This window comes from Cryptotermes secundus, unplaced genomic scaffold (assembly GCF_002891405.2).
Source record: "Cryptotermes secundus unplaced genomic scaffold, Csec_1.0 scaffold654, whole genome shotgun sequence".
Lineage (NCBI taxonomy): Eukaryota > Metazoa > Arthropoda > Insecta > Blattodea > Kalotermitidae > Cryptotermes > Cryptotermes secundus.
In genome coordinates, this window is record NW_019727402.1 from 840207 (window position 1) to 859307 (window position 19101).

At 37.7% G+C, this 19101-nt stretch overlaps 1 protein-coding gene across 11 annotated transcripts in view; it reads left to right on the forward strand.

Moving 5' to 3' along the window:
• The first annotated feature begins 230 nt into the window (after positions 1-230).
• LOC111864707 (unconventional myosin-IXa) overlaps positions 231-19101 on the forward strand; it is an 86950-nt gene continuing 68079 nt past the window's right edge. For 7 of the 11 annotated variants that reach the window (XM_023852165.1, XM_023852157.1, XM_023852164.1 and 4 more), the window contains exons 1-8: positions 1028-1144; positions 1578-2114; positions 4073-4316; positions 8935-9210; positions 12473-12567; positions 17198-17360; positions 17472-17798; positions 18507-18682. In XM_023852165.1, coding sequence (XP_023707933.1) covers positions 1813-2114; positions 4073-4316; positions 8935-9210; positions 12473-12567; positions 17198-17360; positions 17472-17798; positions 18507-18682 — 1583 coding nt within the window. In that variant the 5' untranslated portion in view covers positions 1028-1144; positions 1578-1812. The other 4 variants (XM_023852160.2, XM_033751547.1, XM_023852159.1 and 1 more) reach the window with 4 other exon arrangements.

Sequence of the window (19101 nt, forward strand, 5' to 3'; positions counted from 1 at the left end):
TTATCACTTTCGTTAATGTCATACAGTACTTTCTACAGTATGATTCCAATCTTTCATCCTTTGATTTTTTAACGAAGTTGTATAAAGCTCTTTTATGATTACAAGATGTTCGTATACCTTTGGTTATCCATTTATTGGTGTCGTTCATTTTTTGTACACCAGGGGAAAGCTGTTTTCTAAACTTTTTAAGAAGGTATTATGAAATTTATTAAATTTCATATTACTGTTCTCTTGATCATAAACTGTTTCCCAATTTTCATTTTGTAATGCCCGTTGGAAATATGCTATGTTCTCATCATTGATATCCCTAAATGTTCTTACATGGTCCCTTTTCTTTATCACCTGTAAATTTTCAAGTCAATTTTCAATTGTCCACCAGGGTCTGAAAACCTGTTTATTGCAGAATGGGTTTGAAATTTATTGAAGACATTCTTATCTAGGAAGAAATGATCTATGAGTGTGACAGAAGTGGGACCTATTCTAGTCGGACAGTTGAATTTATGTTACATTTCAGGTTCTTAGAGGGGTGACTATGAGGAGTACCATCTGGGTTGTAATGTTGTGTACTTCAGTAAGAGTCCACTGGCAGTTTGCAGGAAGCAAGTAAGCAGCAGCCAACTTCATTCAAGTTTCTTGTCTGGGATACTGCTCGAAACTGAAAATGGAGGCCATATTTTCCTCTGAAACACAGGTGGACCCCTCCCGAACTACAATGCGTTGCAGCCCAGAATATGGTATTATCCTTATGAGCTCTGTGTATGGGAGTATGTCGTATATCAGGGTTGGCCATATTTCCCGTCAAGATGTACCACGGCCAACTCTATTGAGGTGTGAAGTAATGTTCGGTAGTGTCTATAAATAACATAACTTTCTCCTTGAAAATGTTGTCTTCAGGCACTATTACATTCAGAGGGTGAATCGGAAGCTGTGTAATGAGTTTAAAAGAAATTAATTAAGTTTCGTTTAATGACTGTTGCAGTGTTCATTTGCGCATGCGCAACACCAATGCATTATGGTAACTGTTCATTCAGAAATGGTGGGTGTTATTTGCTCTGTGTAGTTATTTTGAAAGCTAACAGTTTAGTTTGAAGTATAGATTTTGTTGCTAGCAATGTGTTTAATTGAATCTGTATTACGCATGTAGGTATGTCAGAACGTTAACCTAGTGAACTGTTTGACTACTTTATAAAGATGAACGTCACTTTTGATGTTTTGCACGGCATTGAATGGTGGCCGAATCCGTGTGTAAGCATTGTTTCCTTTTGTAGATGTTTGCCGTTATAAACCGGTATTCACCATTTGCATGTCGTAGGCGCAGATTTATTTGGTATATTTTTCGGGAAATGTGTTTGCAAACTTTGGTAATAATATTTTGTTTGTCGTGAAGTTCAAGTCTTCTGTTATTGATGGCTTGACAGACATCAACATGTGACCCCAATCTGACATTTACTATACATACGTGATTAAAATTATACTTGTAACAGTGGCATTCCAGAATTAACGTGTAAGCTAAGGCGTGTATATACGATATAAATTGTTTTTGTGACGTTAACCAAAGAATATGGTTGTTTCAGCAGCATGGGTCAACAAGTTAATGGCCTCAAATGATTTGAAGATCTTCAAAGGCTGTAGTGGAACAGTAGAAGAACGTAAACGTTTCCACTATGTGTATTACAGAACACATTCCGATGTAAATTACTGACGACAAAAAGTTCAAGGGGAAAATGTGCAATATTCTCTTACAAAATGGAACAGAACTAATTAGGCCAGAACCAAGGGAATCAATGCATACAGCCTAAGTGTACACTAAGAATGTCTGGAGGCACAGAAAACAACCGATACATTGTACAAGTGTTTGTGGGCGCACTGTCACAGCATTATGAAGCACTCTCAGTTGAAGCAAGTAAACAGACAACTTCGGACGAGATTGTGTCATGCATTGTGGAACGACTGTCATTGGCAGATAGTCCAGGTGGCAGTTATGAATTGGCTGAGGTGATAGGAGACTCAGTAGGTCAAGAATGTAAAGAACGACGTCTGGGTCCCACAGAAAGTCCTGTGGCTCTCATGTTGCTGTGGCCAAAGCTATTACACTCACAGCAAGAATACTATAGGTAACATTTTTTTAATTGTATAATTTTATTACATTGTGAAAATATAATGTTTTGAATTCAACAGTTATGAACTTCCAAACTTGTAGATGTTAGAAAATCGTTATTTTCATCATTAAGATTTTTTAAACCAGGTGATGAGACTCAGTTTAGATGCATTTACTTAACCATTGCAATGTCTTGCAGTTGTTACACATTAGTGTTTGAGCATGTTTTCATTTGTGTAAGATTATTATTTTTCTGGGATTTAATTACACCCTGTAATACTGCATTACAAAATGTTTAACTCTATGGGCTAATAATTAAAAAAAATACTGCTACATAATTTATTAGAAAAATAATTTTCTGAAATATTTGTTAATTTTGTTTGAACATGAAAATAAGCTTGAATTGTTTTAATATGGTCTTATAATGGTGAATAAACTCAAAGCAGTTCAGGGTATCTTAAACTGATTTATGTTAGGTCTGAAGAATTTAGATAATTTAGAATTAAATGTCTATGTATCCACAGTCTGTCACTAATGCAACAATTACTTATTCACCATTTAACACTTGACACAGCATGTTTTGGCCATAGATGGCTAATTGTCCTAATACAACCAAATTTAGAATGTTTGTGCTAAGTCTGAGAGTGTTAGGTAGGGTAGAATGGTTTATGTTAGTCTAAGAATGTTAGGTATATTATTTTTATTAGGTCTAGGAATATTAAACAGGTTAGAATGATTTGTCTGCTGAGATGTGATGTGATGTAGTCAGTTGAAAGTCAGTCTACGTTTTGGAGGAACATGTCACCTTCACCTTCAGAGTTGAAGGAGAAGCTAAGCAAGAAACCAGCATGAAGCATTTGGCAAGCAGAGCACTTGACTTTCAACGAACTACTCTGCATTCTATTCCAGAAGACAGAACTATTCATATCCACCACTGTGAGAACCTCAAATCCTACAGAATGATTTATGTTGGGTGTACATTAAAGTCAGATTCAGAGGCAGTTATGTGTGATAATGATACATGATGAAACTCAGGTTTAATAGTGGTCATGTGATACTTTTGATGTCAAGTTGGCACAGTTGAGCTCCAGCTGAGTTGGGAGCAGTGGACAGCCATAGAAAGAAATGGTGTGTGGTTGTGATGAGTACAATTTTATTGGGGCTGGATGAATATTCTGCGTTGACCTGACCTGTAAGTAGCCTTAGGACAGACATCTGTGTCTGGTCACCATATTGTGAATATGTATATTATTCTAGTAAACTGAAACCAGTTCTTGTTGGCAGTAAATGGGGTGTTTGTGTGTTGTGAAGAGGCTCAAGTACTTTTGTAAAGTTGGGTGCAAATGTGAAAGTGTGTCATACACAAGAAAAATAGTTAAATAGGCTAGTACAACTGCAGATGTCTGACAGTAAATTTTGTAAGTAAAGAAAGTATAACTGTCTCTGAATTGTTGCCAGTTACTGAAGTTAGGCTGAGGTTTTCACACATGGTGAAATTTAGATTGTGATGTTTTGGATTATGAAACCATATAGTTTTATGTGCAGTTGTTGACATTATGGAGGAACCTTCTGTTTCCCTTTTCAGAGAAGAAGCTTTTATCCTGAAGATAGAAGCAGTAGGTTCCTCTAAAATGTAGGTAACCACATACAAGATTATGTGGTGTCATACCTCAGACGAACACATTTTAAATACTTAGGGTTTTTAACTAATCTGGTACTCAGAATTACTGGGTTTTTGGACTTTTTCCATCATCCAGAATTGTAGGTAGTGATTGAGATTAGCTCTTTCTAAGGGCCCCAGATGTGTATGTGTCTTCCTTTCTTGCATGAAGACAGAAACAGATTCAGTTTCCGAAATGTTGTGTCCTCTCTTACCTAGAATTCCGGACAATGGAAAAAGCCCAAAAACCCAGTAATTTTGTGTGTCATCCACCATTGTCAGAACCTTGTGTAATGCTGTTTTGTTCATTAAAGGTTTTATCTTCGTGAGAAACTGAGTGACTCTCTGTGGACTGATAGTTTCACGATGGATCCACAACTCATCCGGGATTACTTCTATAGATTCCTTTACCAGCCCAAAGACCGGGAATATCCTGACTTATGTCAGTTGCCAGATCTTAATGAAGTAGTTTTGCTGGACAATCTTCGAGCACGCTTTATTGCTGGTCACATTTATACATATGTAGGCTCGATACTTATTGCTGTCAACCCATTCAAGGCAAGTATTTGTATGAGTGTACTGTTATCATCATGTTAATAAAACCATAAGTGCTGGTGAACTTTACTGTAGTTCAGTGGTTTTGAAGTGTGGCAAGCTGCCATATTGAACAGTGTACAGAAATTGATTATATATCCAGATTTGAAATGTTATGATATTCCATTATAATATTGGAATTTCTTTATTCATACATATGTAAATTGTACATATGGCTTTCCATTTGGCATCTGATAACAGAAGCCCATGTGTATTTTTTGAACATCCACACCAAATGTTATTTAAAAGAAAATGCTGTCATGTTAGATTTTGTTTGTTTACTTATGTGGGCAAGGCAGACTTGTGTTTAAAAATTTATTTTTAGTTACTTTTGTTTATATTTCAAATTGTGGCAGTTCTGTACTTTCTCTTTCAAATTTCTTGTAAACTGCCTTGAACTAGTTCTTCAAATTTTAATTTATTGATTATAGTGGCATATAGAGGCAATAATGCAACTTTCATGACTTAATATTATTTTTATTTATTATTAAAAATAAACATAATTCTTGAATAAGATATAAAAGTTTGTGATGATTGTATATTAATATAGTTACTGACTTTTCGGACATTATCTATTGCCCTGGTTTTTTTTAACATTTCAACCAGAGGTGTGGACTGTCTTCAGTGAGCCCAACTGATTAGGCTCTTACCTGAGGACAGAGACAGAGCTCAGTCTCCAAAGTGTTGTTAAAAAAAAAAAAGATAATGTATAATGTTCAGAAAGTCAGTGACTGTGTAGCTCATAAAATTGACATGCCCAAGGATAATGAATTGTTGAGCTAGAGTGTCATTTACTGATCTCATGATGTGTCTGCTAACCAACTTGGACCAAGGTGGTTATGAATAGTGAAGTCTGGCAGCACCCCTTTTCCTCCAGCTCTTCTTCTTAACCACATAGCCCCTTCTAATTGGATAGGACCATGCTTCACATCTTTGCCCTTATTCACACCCATGAAATTTATGCTCAGTGGCACAATTTTTTATGGAAAAAATGACAAACTCTGTTCATTTTAATGAAACTGATATGTCATATGATACCTGAATATGTGTATAAAGAGGTGTATTCAGTTCGGTTGATTCATTACACAGAATATTTTCCATTTTGAACGTTAAAAATATACATTTTTACGTTGATGTTACCTGCTCCTTTGATGGTGTCTGGTGATGGTACAAATGAATTTGTCAGGCTCAAAAATGGTCATCAAATTTTCTAGATTGAAATCTGTTAGATTACCATGTGGAATGTTTATATCCATTAGAGCATTGTGAAATAAATGACCAGTATTTTGTGTTTATTGAGGAATTTGCAGTGTGATTTGGTATGTGTTGTTTGCACAGTAACTATAAATGTTTTAGCAATAGGTTTAAAGGATTGTGGTGTTTACAGCAGCATTGACTCTTTTTACTTTAGAGTAATGCATGCTTGGAGAAGTTCATAGTAGATAAAATGTTGATTATTTTTATGTGTCTGCCTTTTGTTGTGGTTCCTATAGGCATGGTTCCAGGAACATGTGAATTGATGTTTTTCCCACATTATTCATAGTTAATTGTCTGTAGGACAGCTCATTATCATTAACTGAAAATTATATAGTACAGTATATACACAAACAGATGTCAGTATGAGAAATAGGAATATCTGGAACGTGTTGCAAATCATTTGCTTCTGTGCAGTAGAATCCCTTAATTTTAAAACTGCGAAACTAAGGAGCCAGGATAGCTCAGCTGGTATAGTGGCTGTGCTATGTGCCAGACGGCTGAGGAATTATGGTTCAATTCCCAGCAAGGGCAAGAGATTTTCCCTTTTCATCATCATCCAGACCAGTTCTAGGGCCCACCCAATCTCCTTTCCAGTTAGTATGGGTGTGTCTTTCCTCAGGGGTAAAGTGGCTGGACCGTGAAACCAACCCCACCTCCAGTCTTTTACCGAGGTTGACAATGGATGAGCTATATCTGCAGTTTCCTATTTGTCTTTATGTCTCCTCCACCTACCTCCCACTCATTTTCCTATCACCATAGCAAGAATTCAGGCAAGATCTGCTCTGAGGCTACTAGAACTGTTCCTTCAGCTTCTTACTTGGTTGGGCTTAGGATTATGATAATCTGCTTACCATGGTAAATGTTCATGGATCTCATGATGTAGTTACTAATTAAATACAGGGACAGTTACTGCACTAAACTGTGTTAGAAACTGGTAATATGACTGACATCATGACTTGGAATAAGTTCTTAAGGATGAAAACTAATCTGATGATATCTTTAAGTAACTGAAGAAATTCCTGCCCTTTCCACTTCTCAGAGTGTTGGTACTATAGATTTTTTTTGTGTGTGCCTATGTGCTGTAGAAGATATAACCCAAAATAATTAAAAATACACACACACACACACACACACACACACATATGCAGGATGTTTCATGCCTTATGTCAAGGGTCTCCAAAACTACGGCCCGCGGGCCACATCCGGCCCGTGATGTGATTTTATCCTGCCCGTGAAAGAATTGTGCAGAAATGTGCCAATTGAACTAATTCTCCAATGAGTACTGGTAAGAAAAATACTTGTTCATAGATTTCAAATTCATTAATTAAGATTGTGTTTAAAATATATTGATATTCCATATTATGTTAATATTAATATTATTCACAATTTTACTAATTCTGGACCGTATACTGAACGGTATTTCTTTGTACTTGTTTGGCCTTGATTGGCAGTGTAACTTCATGGCAGTGTAGGTAGCGCAAGCAGAATTTCCTTCCTCGTTTGCAAAGTTAGTCATTTCAGATTTGAAAGAACAATTTCGGAAGCGATTTGCTGATTTGGATGCCAGTGCTCAGGAAATAAGAGTGTTTCAAAATCTGTTTGACTGTGATGCTGCAGATGTCCCAAGTCAAATTAAAATGGAAATTATTGAACTTCAGGAAAATTATCATATTAAAGACAAATGGAAGGAAGGAAATTTGATAGCATTTTATAAATTTCTGAACTCTGAGCAATTTCCAAATTTAAAGAAATTTGCTTGTAAATTTATCTCCATTTTTGGAACGACATATCTGTGTGAACAAACTTTTTCCCAGATGAAGTACATCAAGTCGAAATACAGGGCAAATTTATCTGATGAACATTTAAAGTCGCTACTTGTGATTAGCTTTTCAGATTTTTAACCTCAATTTAAACAGATTTTAAGAATGCAAAAAGAGTTCAATCCACATTAATTGTTTTATTATAATTTGTGATGAAAATATGAGCATTTGCTNAGCATTTTATAAATTTCTGAACTCTGAACAATTTCCAAATTTAAAGAAATTTGCTTATAAATTTATCTCCATTTTTGGAACGACATATCTGTGTGAACAAACTTTTTCCCAGATGAAGTACATCAAGTCGAAATACAGGGCAAATTTATCTGATGAACATTTAAAGTCGCTACTTGTGATTAGCTTTTCAGATTTTTAACCTCAATTTAAACAGATTTTAAGAATGCAAAAAGAGTTCAATCCACATTAATTGTTTTATTATAATTTGTGATGAAAATATGAGCATTTGCTGCTACTGTCTGTTGTCATTAATATACGATAATTTATTCTCACATACTTTGTATTTAGTTTATGAAATTCTGTGCTTTCAATAAAACTCATATTCCTATAGTTATTAATTTCTCAATTTTTCTGGCCCATTGAAAGTGCTGAATTACCTAATGTGGCCTGCATTTCGAAAAGTTTGGAGACCCCTGCCTTATGTCATAATGTTGAATGTTATTCCTTAGGTCTTTCTGAGTGAAAATTGTATCAGTATGGGTACATTGTATGGTTACTTTATTGTATAATTATGAACTTTTTGATCTGTGTTATTGTGACAGATGGAAAATGATTCTGTTGGGTTCTGAAGGGTTCTGATGACATTTTGTAACACTCAGGATTGCTGAATTTTTGGACTTTGACCATCGTCCAGTCGCCAAAAGAACACAGTGTTTAGAAAGTAGGTTAGCGCTTTTTAATGGACCCAACAGAGATGTCTCCCCCCACCCACTTGAGGATGGAAACAAATCAAGTTTCCGTAACATTGTGTTCTTCAGAATAGCAGGTGATAGAGTAAAAAAACAATGATGTCAAGAGGCATATTGTTGTATTTTATATTACATATAGTTCACATTTCTTAATGACTGCAATAATGTGCCTTTTAGCTTTTACATTTCCTTTTAATTTAATGGATTTGAGTGTGAGACCTGCCCACATACCGAAGGCTTTGGGGTGGTCAGCAAAGCATCTGTGCTGAGAAGTCTTTTTCTTTGAGTTCTGCTTCATACTCATGTTTGGATTTATATTATTCTCCATTTTGGTATTATTAATTCTGAATAGCCTAGCAAGTTGATAACAGCATTGTTAAACAGCTGCAGTCTGTACCATTTCACACATCATCACTAGCTTTCACAAGAATAGTGGGGCAAATTGTATTGTTGCAAATTAATTAATTCTCTGTTTTCCACATGACATTGATTTGTAGCATTTCGGTTTTAGTCATTTAGCTCTGTTTGTTGTGTCTAATGACAGGATAAAGCCAAATAAAACGTGTTTGTCTGCTGTTCTAGTTTCATCCAATATACAACCCAAAGTATGTAAAGTTATACCAGAATCGAAGGTTAGGGCCAGAACTTCCTCCACACATCTTTGCTGTCGCGGATGCTGCTTATCACTGTATGCTAAAGGAAAGGCGAAACCAGTGCATAGTAATCAGTGGTGAGAGTGGAAGTGGGAAGACGGAGAGCACCAACTTTCTCCTGCACCACCTGACTGCTCTGAGTCAGAAAGGGAGCCATGGCAGCGGAGTGGAGCAAACCATACTAAGTGCTGGACCTGTGCTGGAGGTAATTGTTTCACTATATATGAGTTTTAGTTTTCCTGTCAAACACAACGATATACAAAACAACTCGCTCACATTTCACTGTGCATAACTGAGTTTATTGGTTGTATGATGTCACAACATGTTTCAACTCATGGAGCCATCATCAGGCGATATATTAATAATCCTTATACTATTGAATTGTGCCCCTTATATGGATCTGTACTAAACATTGTACGTAGCACGTCCACAAAGTAAGTTTCCCACTCATCCCACAGCTAGCAAACCTTATATTGCACGAAGCGACTGCACGCACGTGATAGAGCAATGGCGTAGCATGGCGCATGCACAAACGGAATTTCCCGCATTCCCACAGTAGCATCGTTGCAGCTGTTGAAGATGGAGGCTCTTATTCCAACTCCCGCCCACTGTGAAGTGCGGTCAGTGATAAAGTTTTTCAATGCACAGAGCATAGCGCCGATTGAAATTCATCGTCAGCTGTGCCGGGTCTATGGGCCTAACATCATGAGCAAGCGGATGGTACGTCGCTGGTGCAAACAATTTTCAGCAGGTCGACAAAGTGTGCATGATGAGAAGCGCAGTGGGCGGCCATCCATCATTACAGACGACCTGGTGGAGCTTGTGCGGGAACGCATTATGGAGAATCGTCGCGTCACAATTGCGGAACTCAGCAGTCATGTCCAGCAGATTTCCCGCTCCTTGTTGCACGAAATTGTCACGGAGTACCTGTTGTTCAGGAAATTGTGCGCCAGGTGGGTGCTGAAGCAATTGACACCAGAACACAAAACAAAGCGCATGGAGTCAGCATTGACCTTTCTGCAGCAGTACCATGATGACGGTGACGAGTTTCTGGACCGGATCATCACAGGTGATGAAACGTGGATTGCACACATTACCCCAGAAACCAAGCAGCAGTCAATGCATTGGCGTCACAGTGGATCTCCCCGTAAGATGAAATTCAAGCAGACGTCGGCGCAGAAAGTGATGTGCACGGTATTCTGGGACAGACGGGGCGTTCTCCACGTTGACTTCCTGACTAGAGGTGAGATGGTGAATGCTGAACATTACTGTGAAACACTGCAGAAATTGCGATGGGCCATTCAGAACAAGTGGCGCAGGATGCTTAGTTCTGGTATTGTCTTCCTGCACGATAATGCTAGGCTGCACACGGCTCGATGGACAGCAAGTCTCCTGCAGGAGTTCAGCTGGGAGGTGTTTAATCATTCACCCTACAGCCCAGACCTTGCTCCCGGTGATTTCCATCTTTTCCTACAGCTCAAGAAATTCCTGTCCGGTGAGCATCAGCGTTTTGAGAATGACAGAGAGGTGGAGATGGTTGTCACACAGTGGTTCCAATCCCAGGCGGCATACTTCTATGACACAGGTATTCAGAAGTTGGTCCCACGGTGTGACAAATGTCTCAATTCCGGTGGTGATTATGTTGAAAAATAGCTGAACACTTGCTGTATCTGTTGCAATAAATATTTCCATGAAATTGTGTTTTGTTTCTGTAAATGGCCCCAGGGACTCTTACTTTGTGGACGAGCCTCGTATGTTACAGTAAACCAAAAAATATAGTCTGCATCTTTCCTCTTCATTAGTCACCTTTATATGCACTTATTGGGAGCCTTAAAATATTAGAAATATATATTAACCTTTAACGGACGAATGCTGTATTATATCTACAGCAAGCAGCACCCCGCTATGGCCGAATGTTATATTTATATGAGCCAGGACACTGCTCCCTTTGGGAGTGCTGACAGTTTGACAGTCATCACTGTGACTTTCGGTATCAGTGTCGGACTGGCACTCTTTTCAACTAGTACTTTGCATCACTATTTTGCGAGTATTACTAACAGGTGAGAGTGTCGCTTTGTCAATCAACATAATTTATTCAATTTTGCTGGAAACCCCCCTCCACCAGGATTATTCTTCAATTGCACAAGGCGAATATCACGGTGAGTGGCGTTTCTTATGTGAGGCCAAGGTTATCTGGGGCCCAGCTGAGTCGACTGGAGGCGAAACATTCACAACACTGGCCAACCAAAGGGAAACAAAGACTCCGTGTATGTTTGCTAAATAAGAACAGCAGGAGCACCATTTTCTATTGTAAAAAGTGTGATGTTGAGCTGTGTCGTGGACTTCTTTGAGAAGTGGCACGCGCATCAGAGTGTGAGGTATCATAAACTGTGAAGTGACGCAGTTCAAACTTGCATACAGTCTGAACAAAATATAATGTATACAAGTATAGTGAGATTATATTTACAATATAACCAAATTTCAAGGTTGACAAAAAAATTACAGTTAGGTCCTCTGGAATTTCATAACATAATAAAGATTATATTTTGCATTTCATGACAAAATAATCACACTTAATTTTTGTTTGTAAAAATTGGTCTTTTGTGTATATGTAGAAAATTTTATTGTCTCTCAGGTTGTTTTTAGTTTGTATTTCTATGTTGCATAGAATGGAAAATATGTAGTTTTTTCTGAAAGTTTGCAATGTTAAAGACTTGGAGTGATTTAAATTCCAGCCACAGAAGGCTGCCGGCAATTTAAAAGTCCGTTCATTAAAGATTAATAGGTTAAAATAATATTAAAATGTAGAAATACTACATAATACTGTAGTACTGGAAATACTGTATTCTAAATATTCTTAGCTGTTAGTGTTTATTTTATGCAAGATTTTATGATATGCTGCCTGCTTCAGTTTATTGTCCTTTTAATATGAACAACTACTGTAAACTTTGTGTTAAATAGATGACTTTTGCATTTCATTTGTTTGGGGTCAGCATGAGAATGACATTACAGCAAAATAACAAACTGACAAATGCTGCCCTGCTTAGACTAATTATATGTTGTTAAACATGTAGAATTCATAAAGCAATGCAGAAATTGAAAAGAACATGTCAACAGCACTCCAGAAAAAAATGTATGAAATATTGTTCAAAAGGAAACAAATTTGGGAATACCTCTGAAATGGCGGAATGATTCTGTTTTGTAATGCCCATAACAATTCTCAGGATCCTTAGTGATGGAAAGGACAGTGATGTTGTGTTCATTCAGTTAATGACTATTCATGTTGTCCGATGTAGTAGAGAGTCAGATCAGCTGAAATTAAAACATGAGCTAAGTGTGAGTGGTGGGTTTTCCTGCACATCAAATGGCTGCCATGATGTCATCCTCAGATCCAGACTTGTAAAAGAAGCTGTGGTAATGTTAGAATAAGAACTGACATATATATTCTTTTGCTTGGTTTGTTTAAGGCCTTTGGAAATGCAAAAACGGCACATAACAATAATTCAAGCAGATTTGGGAAGTTCATCCAGGTGAACTACAAAGAGAATGGCATGGTTCATGGGTAAGAGTGTAAATAATTATTCTATTTTGAAGTCTTGCATAATTTTAATGCACTTCTCTGATCTTCATTACATCCAACAGGACAGAAAACAGTTCTGTATCTTTTTTGAACTGTTAGTTAAGAGTAAATCAGATATGTGAGTTAAATCATTTGCCAAATCCAGTGAAGATATGTCTCTCTGGTGAGAGAAGGGTGTTTGAAATTAGGCAAATTGTATCATGTACATAGGTAACAGTTGTTCTTTGACTTCATTGTCCAGTATCTTTAAGTGCATTTTCCACTAAAATATATTATGGTAATTCAGTTGTTAATTATACAGGGTGTCCCAGGAGGAATGTGCCAGACTTCGGGAGAGTGTTCCTTATGTTAAAGTATGCCGATATAACCCAAAACACCTATGTCCAAAGTTGAACGGTTTCGGAGGTAATGGCCAGAGAAATGTGAAACTTTGACATGTGTTACATACTTGTTGATTACCAAATACATATTAAAACTGGCAGGAATATATGGTTTCTGTAATGTTAATAATGTACATAACATCAAACTAACTTGTGGGTGACATGAAGCCATTAAATTGGACCTCAAAAATACTCTCACGCCATGTCATAGTTGTCCTTAGGGTTCCAAAGACTATACATGACACATGAATGACAAGCGCTGACGTAACATGCCTGGCTGCGCCTCATCACAGAATAAAATGACGCTTAGCAGTTCGGGATGAGCTTTTATTCAGTGGCACAAATCCATACGATGTGCATGGTCGCCTGGTTCCAGATGTTGTACCCTTTGATCATTGTAAAGATACAACTCTTCATCATGTACGATGGGGTACCCAAAAGAAACTGAACTAATTTTTTTGTGGGCAGAGCCTTTGTAGTACCGCGTTTTGCCGCTATGAGCACATAGAGCTAACATTCCTGAGTCAATAAGCCAACTACCGTTGCTTCAGAAGGTAAGGACTAGTTTCGGCAGAGTTATAGTGACAACTATTTTGTGTGATCGTCGTTTTTGCAATGGCTGATTTTCGTGAACAGCGTGTGGCGGTGAAATTCTGCTTTTTGCTCGGGAAAAGTGGAACAGAAACTCTTGAAATGTTAAAAATGGCGTACAAGGACGATGCTATGGGGAAAACTCAAGTGTTTGAGTGGTTTTCCCATTTCAAAAATGGTGAAATGTCAGTTGATGATAAACCTCGTTCTGGTCGTCCTTCCATGGCCCGAACACATGAAAATGTTGAAAAAATTCGTGAAATCATCAAGGAAGATCGACGACGGACCATCGAAGAAATTGTGGAGCTGTCAGGAGTGACTTGGAGCTCAGCGGCCGGATTTGTGGCAGTCGGGTGACTGGTTTTTCCATCATGACAATGCCCCTGCTCACACAGCCCTGTCTGTATGATAATTCTTGACCAAAAATGGTATGACCCCTATTCCTCACCCTCCATACTCACCCGACCTTGCCCCGTGTGACTTTTTTTTTGTTTTCTCGAATGAAAAGAGACATGCAAGGAAAAAACGATGGAGGCGCTGTCAAGCATCTCAAAAGATGAATTTAGACAATGTTTTGAAAAATGGAATAAAAGACTAGACAAGTGTATTAGTGTAAGTGTAGAGTACTTTGAATGGGATTGAAGGTTTATGCTTAAAATTTGAATAAATAAGTTAAAAAAAAATAAGTTCGGTTTCTTTTGGGTACCCCCTTGTAAAGTTCGCCACACCTGCATACGTGATACGCTGATGCGAGAGGCAATTCTACGAGTGGACAGACGCGGACTTCTCTGAACCATCTCAAGAACGTTCTCTCGTGTGTTTATCATTTGTACATCCTCCCTTTCAGAGTGCACAGAAACACTCGGAAGAGAACCAGTATCTCGCAATGTCTGGTGAATTCGCGTAAATACACTTTGACATGTAATCCTTCGATCGGGAAAACGCGTTTGGTATTCTTCAACAGCAGCATGTGCATTGCCACCGCAAAATCCAAACACAAAATGCATATCACAATATTCCACGTTTGAAAACACAAAAGGCATTTCAGCAACTCCACACAATTAACCTACCACCCATTCAAAACGCGGCCGCAACGTATACTGAAGGGAGTTTACGGCTAGTGTGAATCACCACACTCAAGGACAAACATAGATAAGACATGCCAGCTGACAGGTACAGTGCGTGGACTCGCCGGAAGACCACACTTTTCTCGGGCCATTATCTCCGTAACTGTTCAACTTTGGACATAGGTGTTTTGGGTTATATCGGCATACTATCACATAAGGAACACCCTCCCGAAGTTTGGCACATTCCTCCTGGGACACTCTGTAAATATCAAAGGTGTTTGCTATTGTTACATTGTTTCATCTTCGTCTCACTAAATATTTCCATGTAAAGTGGAGGCTTAAGGAATTCATAATTCATAAACCAGTGGAGACCAGAGTCTGCTTAGGAGAGCGAGAAATAGATTTGAGAATAATATTCATATGGATTTTAAATATGTAAGCTAGAAGGGCATTGATTGGATTCAGCTGGCTAATGATAGGTTGCAGTGATCAGCTCTAATGAATATAGTAATGAACCAATGGGTTCTGTAAAAGACAGGAGATATCTTGACCATATGAGCAACTGTCAGCATAGGAAGAACCCTGAGCCATGGAGTTTAGGTATCATTTTGTAATCACTGATGTAAAGTGCATCAGGTATGAAAAGCATAAAATAAAGCAGTGTTTGGAAACGTTCATCCCAAGGGATCAGTCTTTTGAAGGTGTACAGTTGCCTAAATCTTGGATTAGAAGTTGTTAACATTTGTGTAGAGGTTCCCATAATGGTATGTATGAAGTAATGAGTATTATAATGATGGAGTCATGCTTTGGCATATTTAGAAACTAATGCATGGAAAGGAATTTAGCAAAAAATTTGTACTTCGTAATATGAGTGTTTTCAGGACTGACTGCACGTAAGTTCCCTCAAAGCGTCATTGATGAAATCCCAAATCCACCTTTTTTTTTTTTTTTTTCTTTTCTTTTTAAATTTTACACCACTTGGCACTTCACTGACTGAAATGTGACATCAAGAGTTTCCAGTCATAAATTTAATGACTAAAAGTAAGTAAGTAAGTAAGTAATCACAAAAAATAAAAATCAACAGAGTAAGAGCCATTGCTGAGAAGTTAGGTTCTTGCAAGTGGTGGTAGCTAAACTAATTTTCACAATCTAGTATCAGACAGTAAATACAGTACTTAGGAGTGACTGGAAAAGTTTAAAAAAAAATACACGTTATAAATGCACATGATATTTTCAGAGAAAGAACACCTATAAGCACAAAAATATTGTGATGTTTTGTCATATATTTTATGTGTTATAGAGCAAACTGTAATGTTTCTACTGTCAAGGTTTAATGGTACAGTTGTGTTAATGAGTCAATACAGCATTATGGAATTCACCAGAAACTTCAATGTCATTGTAGATGATATTTGTGAGTACTCTGTAAGCAGCCATCATACGTGGTCAGACAAAAAAAAAAGGAGACTAACCCTATAGCTTGGGAACCGAGAGGGGGAGGGGAGAGAGAAAGAAATGGTTATAGAGCATGTTCTAAGGTGTCACCGTGAGAGCGCTCAGCTCCATAGCTTAACTGAGTATAATTGGATGCATGTTCAAATATAGATGTTTTCTCATCCTTGGTCAGAAAATGTTGGCGTGCAAGAGTGAACAGCAAGTTAACATCAGGTTTCTTGTGAAACTGAAGAAATCCGCGATAGAAACTTTTCAGTTATTGACTGAGGAATGCAAATGACAATCAGTGCAGTGGAATTCATCAAAATCTGCAAGACCAAAAAAAAGCATGCAAGAGTTGTTTGTAGTTCAAGGCCATGTTGATTGTTTGCTTTGATATCCAGGGTAATGTAATGGCAGAGTTGGTTCCCAGTGGCCAGATGGTAAATCAGCAGTGTCACCTTGAAGTCTTGATGAAATTGCGCGAACGCCTGAGAAGGAAGCAACCAGAATTATGGGGAAATGGTTGAACTTTGCACCACGACAACGTGTCAGCCCACAGCACTTTGTCTGTGAAGCAGTTTTTAGCTAATCACATCATCACTGTGCTTGAGCATCCACTCTATTCGCCAGACCTGGCTTCCTGCAACTTCTGCCTCTTCCCAAAAATCAAGCCAGTGCTCAAAGGAATTCATTTTTTTGGTAGAAGATGTGAAGGCAAAAATGGTGGAGATCCTTAACAACCTTTCAGAAAGTGGTCTACAGAATTGCCTTGAATGTTGGCAACATCGTATGCAGCTGTGTGTCAAATCAGAAAACTATTTTGAAGGAGATCCTAGTTGATTTTCCAAATTTGTTAAATAAAAAGAAGTACAGGCACAGTCTCATTTTCTCTGTGTAAGAGTATGAGTTTCGCTATTGCTTTGGAATACAATTGTGGCAGTGCATCACTGCAACATGATAGAATTTGTCAGAATCCTAAATTTTAATGCAGACCTTATTTCTCTGTATTCGGTAGACAGCCATCTTACAGGAACAATGAAATGAATACATGTTACATTAATGCTTTGGAAGTCTGTGGAAGATGAACATAAAATATTGCTGAAATGGATTGTATTGTAATTCTTGTTTGTTTGTTCACAGTGCTGTTGTTCAAAAATATCTTCTAGAGAAGTCACGCATATGCTCACAAGGACGCAATGAACGGAACTATCATGTATTTTACTACTTGCTGGCAGGAGCATCCGATTCAGAGAAGAACTTACTTCATCTGCAGAAGACTGAGGACTACAGCTATCTCAGCAAGGTGGGTTGTAAATGTGTATAAAGCCAAGGTTAGTAGATTGTTTATAATGAACTTGTTACAGTAGTTTTATTTTTCCTTTTCATATTGATTTTAAAAATGTATATTTTATAGAGTGGTTGCTACATCCTGGACAATGTTGATGAAAACTACGAGTTCTCGCGATTGAAACAGTCAATGGAAATGGTGGGATTCACTCCGGAGAAGCAACGGCGACTGTTTGCTGTTTTGTCAGCTGTTTTACTTCTGGGAAATGTGGAATTTCAGCCTCGCAAATTGACGTACCATCATGATGAGGCGGTGGGTGTACGAAATCCTGAGGTAGTCCTCCTCATCTCAGAATTACTACGGGTCAAGCAGGAGACACTTCTTCAAGCTCTTACAGCAAAGAGGGCCAGAGCATCTGGAGAGACCCTTGTGATCAACTACAGACTGCCTGAAGTGAGTAACCCAAATGGTAACAGTATTGATTTGTGTTTTGGAGGTATTCAGATTTGGTCTGGCTGCTTTTTGTTATCACCTTGTTATTTTGTTGTTTATTAAAAACATGTTTAGAAATAAGCTTAAATTATACCCGAATGTTGTAAGTCAGTAGCAAGCTGATATTCAGAATAAAATAAGGTAAACTGTATTGTTTTATTTTATGTGTGTATAAATATAGTTCTAGACTTCATTTTGCTGAAAATATGTCAACATAATTTTATGAGCCTGAAAGTTTGTTACGCATCGTTTCTTTTCACTGCATATAGGTAAACATAACTTTTGTATAGTACTACTCCCGCCACCGTCATCACCGCTGGCCCCCCCCCTCCTTTTTATTCCTAGGCCCATTGAGACCTATTACAGATGTTACAAAATCAAATCCTTCTTGGAATTCTGTCAGAGCTTTTCCTTTCAACATGTCCTTTCGTATATCTATTATACATTGTGTTATTTGTGGAATTTGTAGATCTTACAACCACCATAATGTAATGTTGGTCTAGTAAGTGCTTTATGAATTTGTATTATGTGTGCCTAGAAAGTAATGATTGTTTGAAGATCTGATTAATAATTCATAGTATTTTGACAAAATTTAAGACTTTTTTCAATGAAATTCTATTTCCTTTCTCCTTTTTTATAATGAATTTATTTTATGATGGTGTCCTGTAGGCTATAGCTGCTCGTGATGCTATGGCAAAGTGTCTGTATGGAGCCCTGTTTGATTGGATTGTCCTTCAAGTGAACCATGCTCTCCTGTCCAAGAAGGATACACTTCGAGATCATCAGGGAAACTCAATAGGAGTCCTTGATATCTTTGGCTTTGAGGATTTTGGCTTATGCAACAGGTAATATGAACATTTCCTGTTACACATCTGTTATGAATTATAAATTTCTTGCCAAAGAATCTGCTTATGAAATCACTGGAAATTCAGCACATCTTTTGAAAATTTAGATTTATTGAACAGGTAATAAGAATTGTAAACATTCTTACTGTTATTGATATGTAAGGGGTTAAGAGGATCTGGCTATGTGTTATGGTAACCTGATCACAGACTACTATTTTGGGTTTGAGGTTCTCACATTGGTAGGTATGGAGACTGCTGTTTTTCTACATCTGTCGGTTACAGCTGTAACTGTAGCTGTCAGTACTCATGGAAAATGAGAATAGAGACAGAGTTTTATATGAGGTAATTATATTGGTGTGTTCCACATGGTTATGTTGTGGATTCAAGATTTTTCAGCTTTGTAAATAATTGATTCCCTC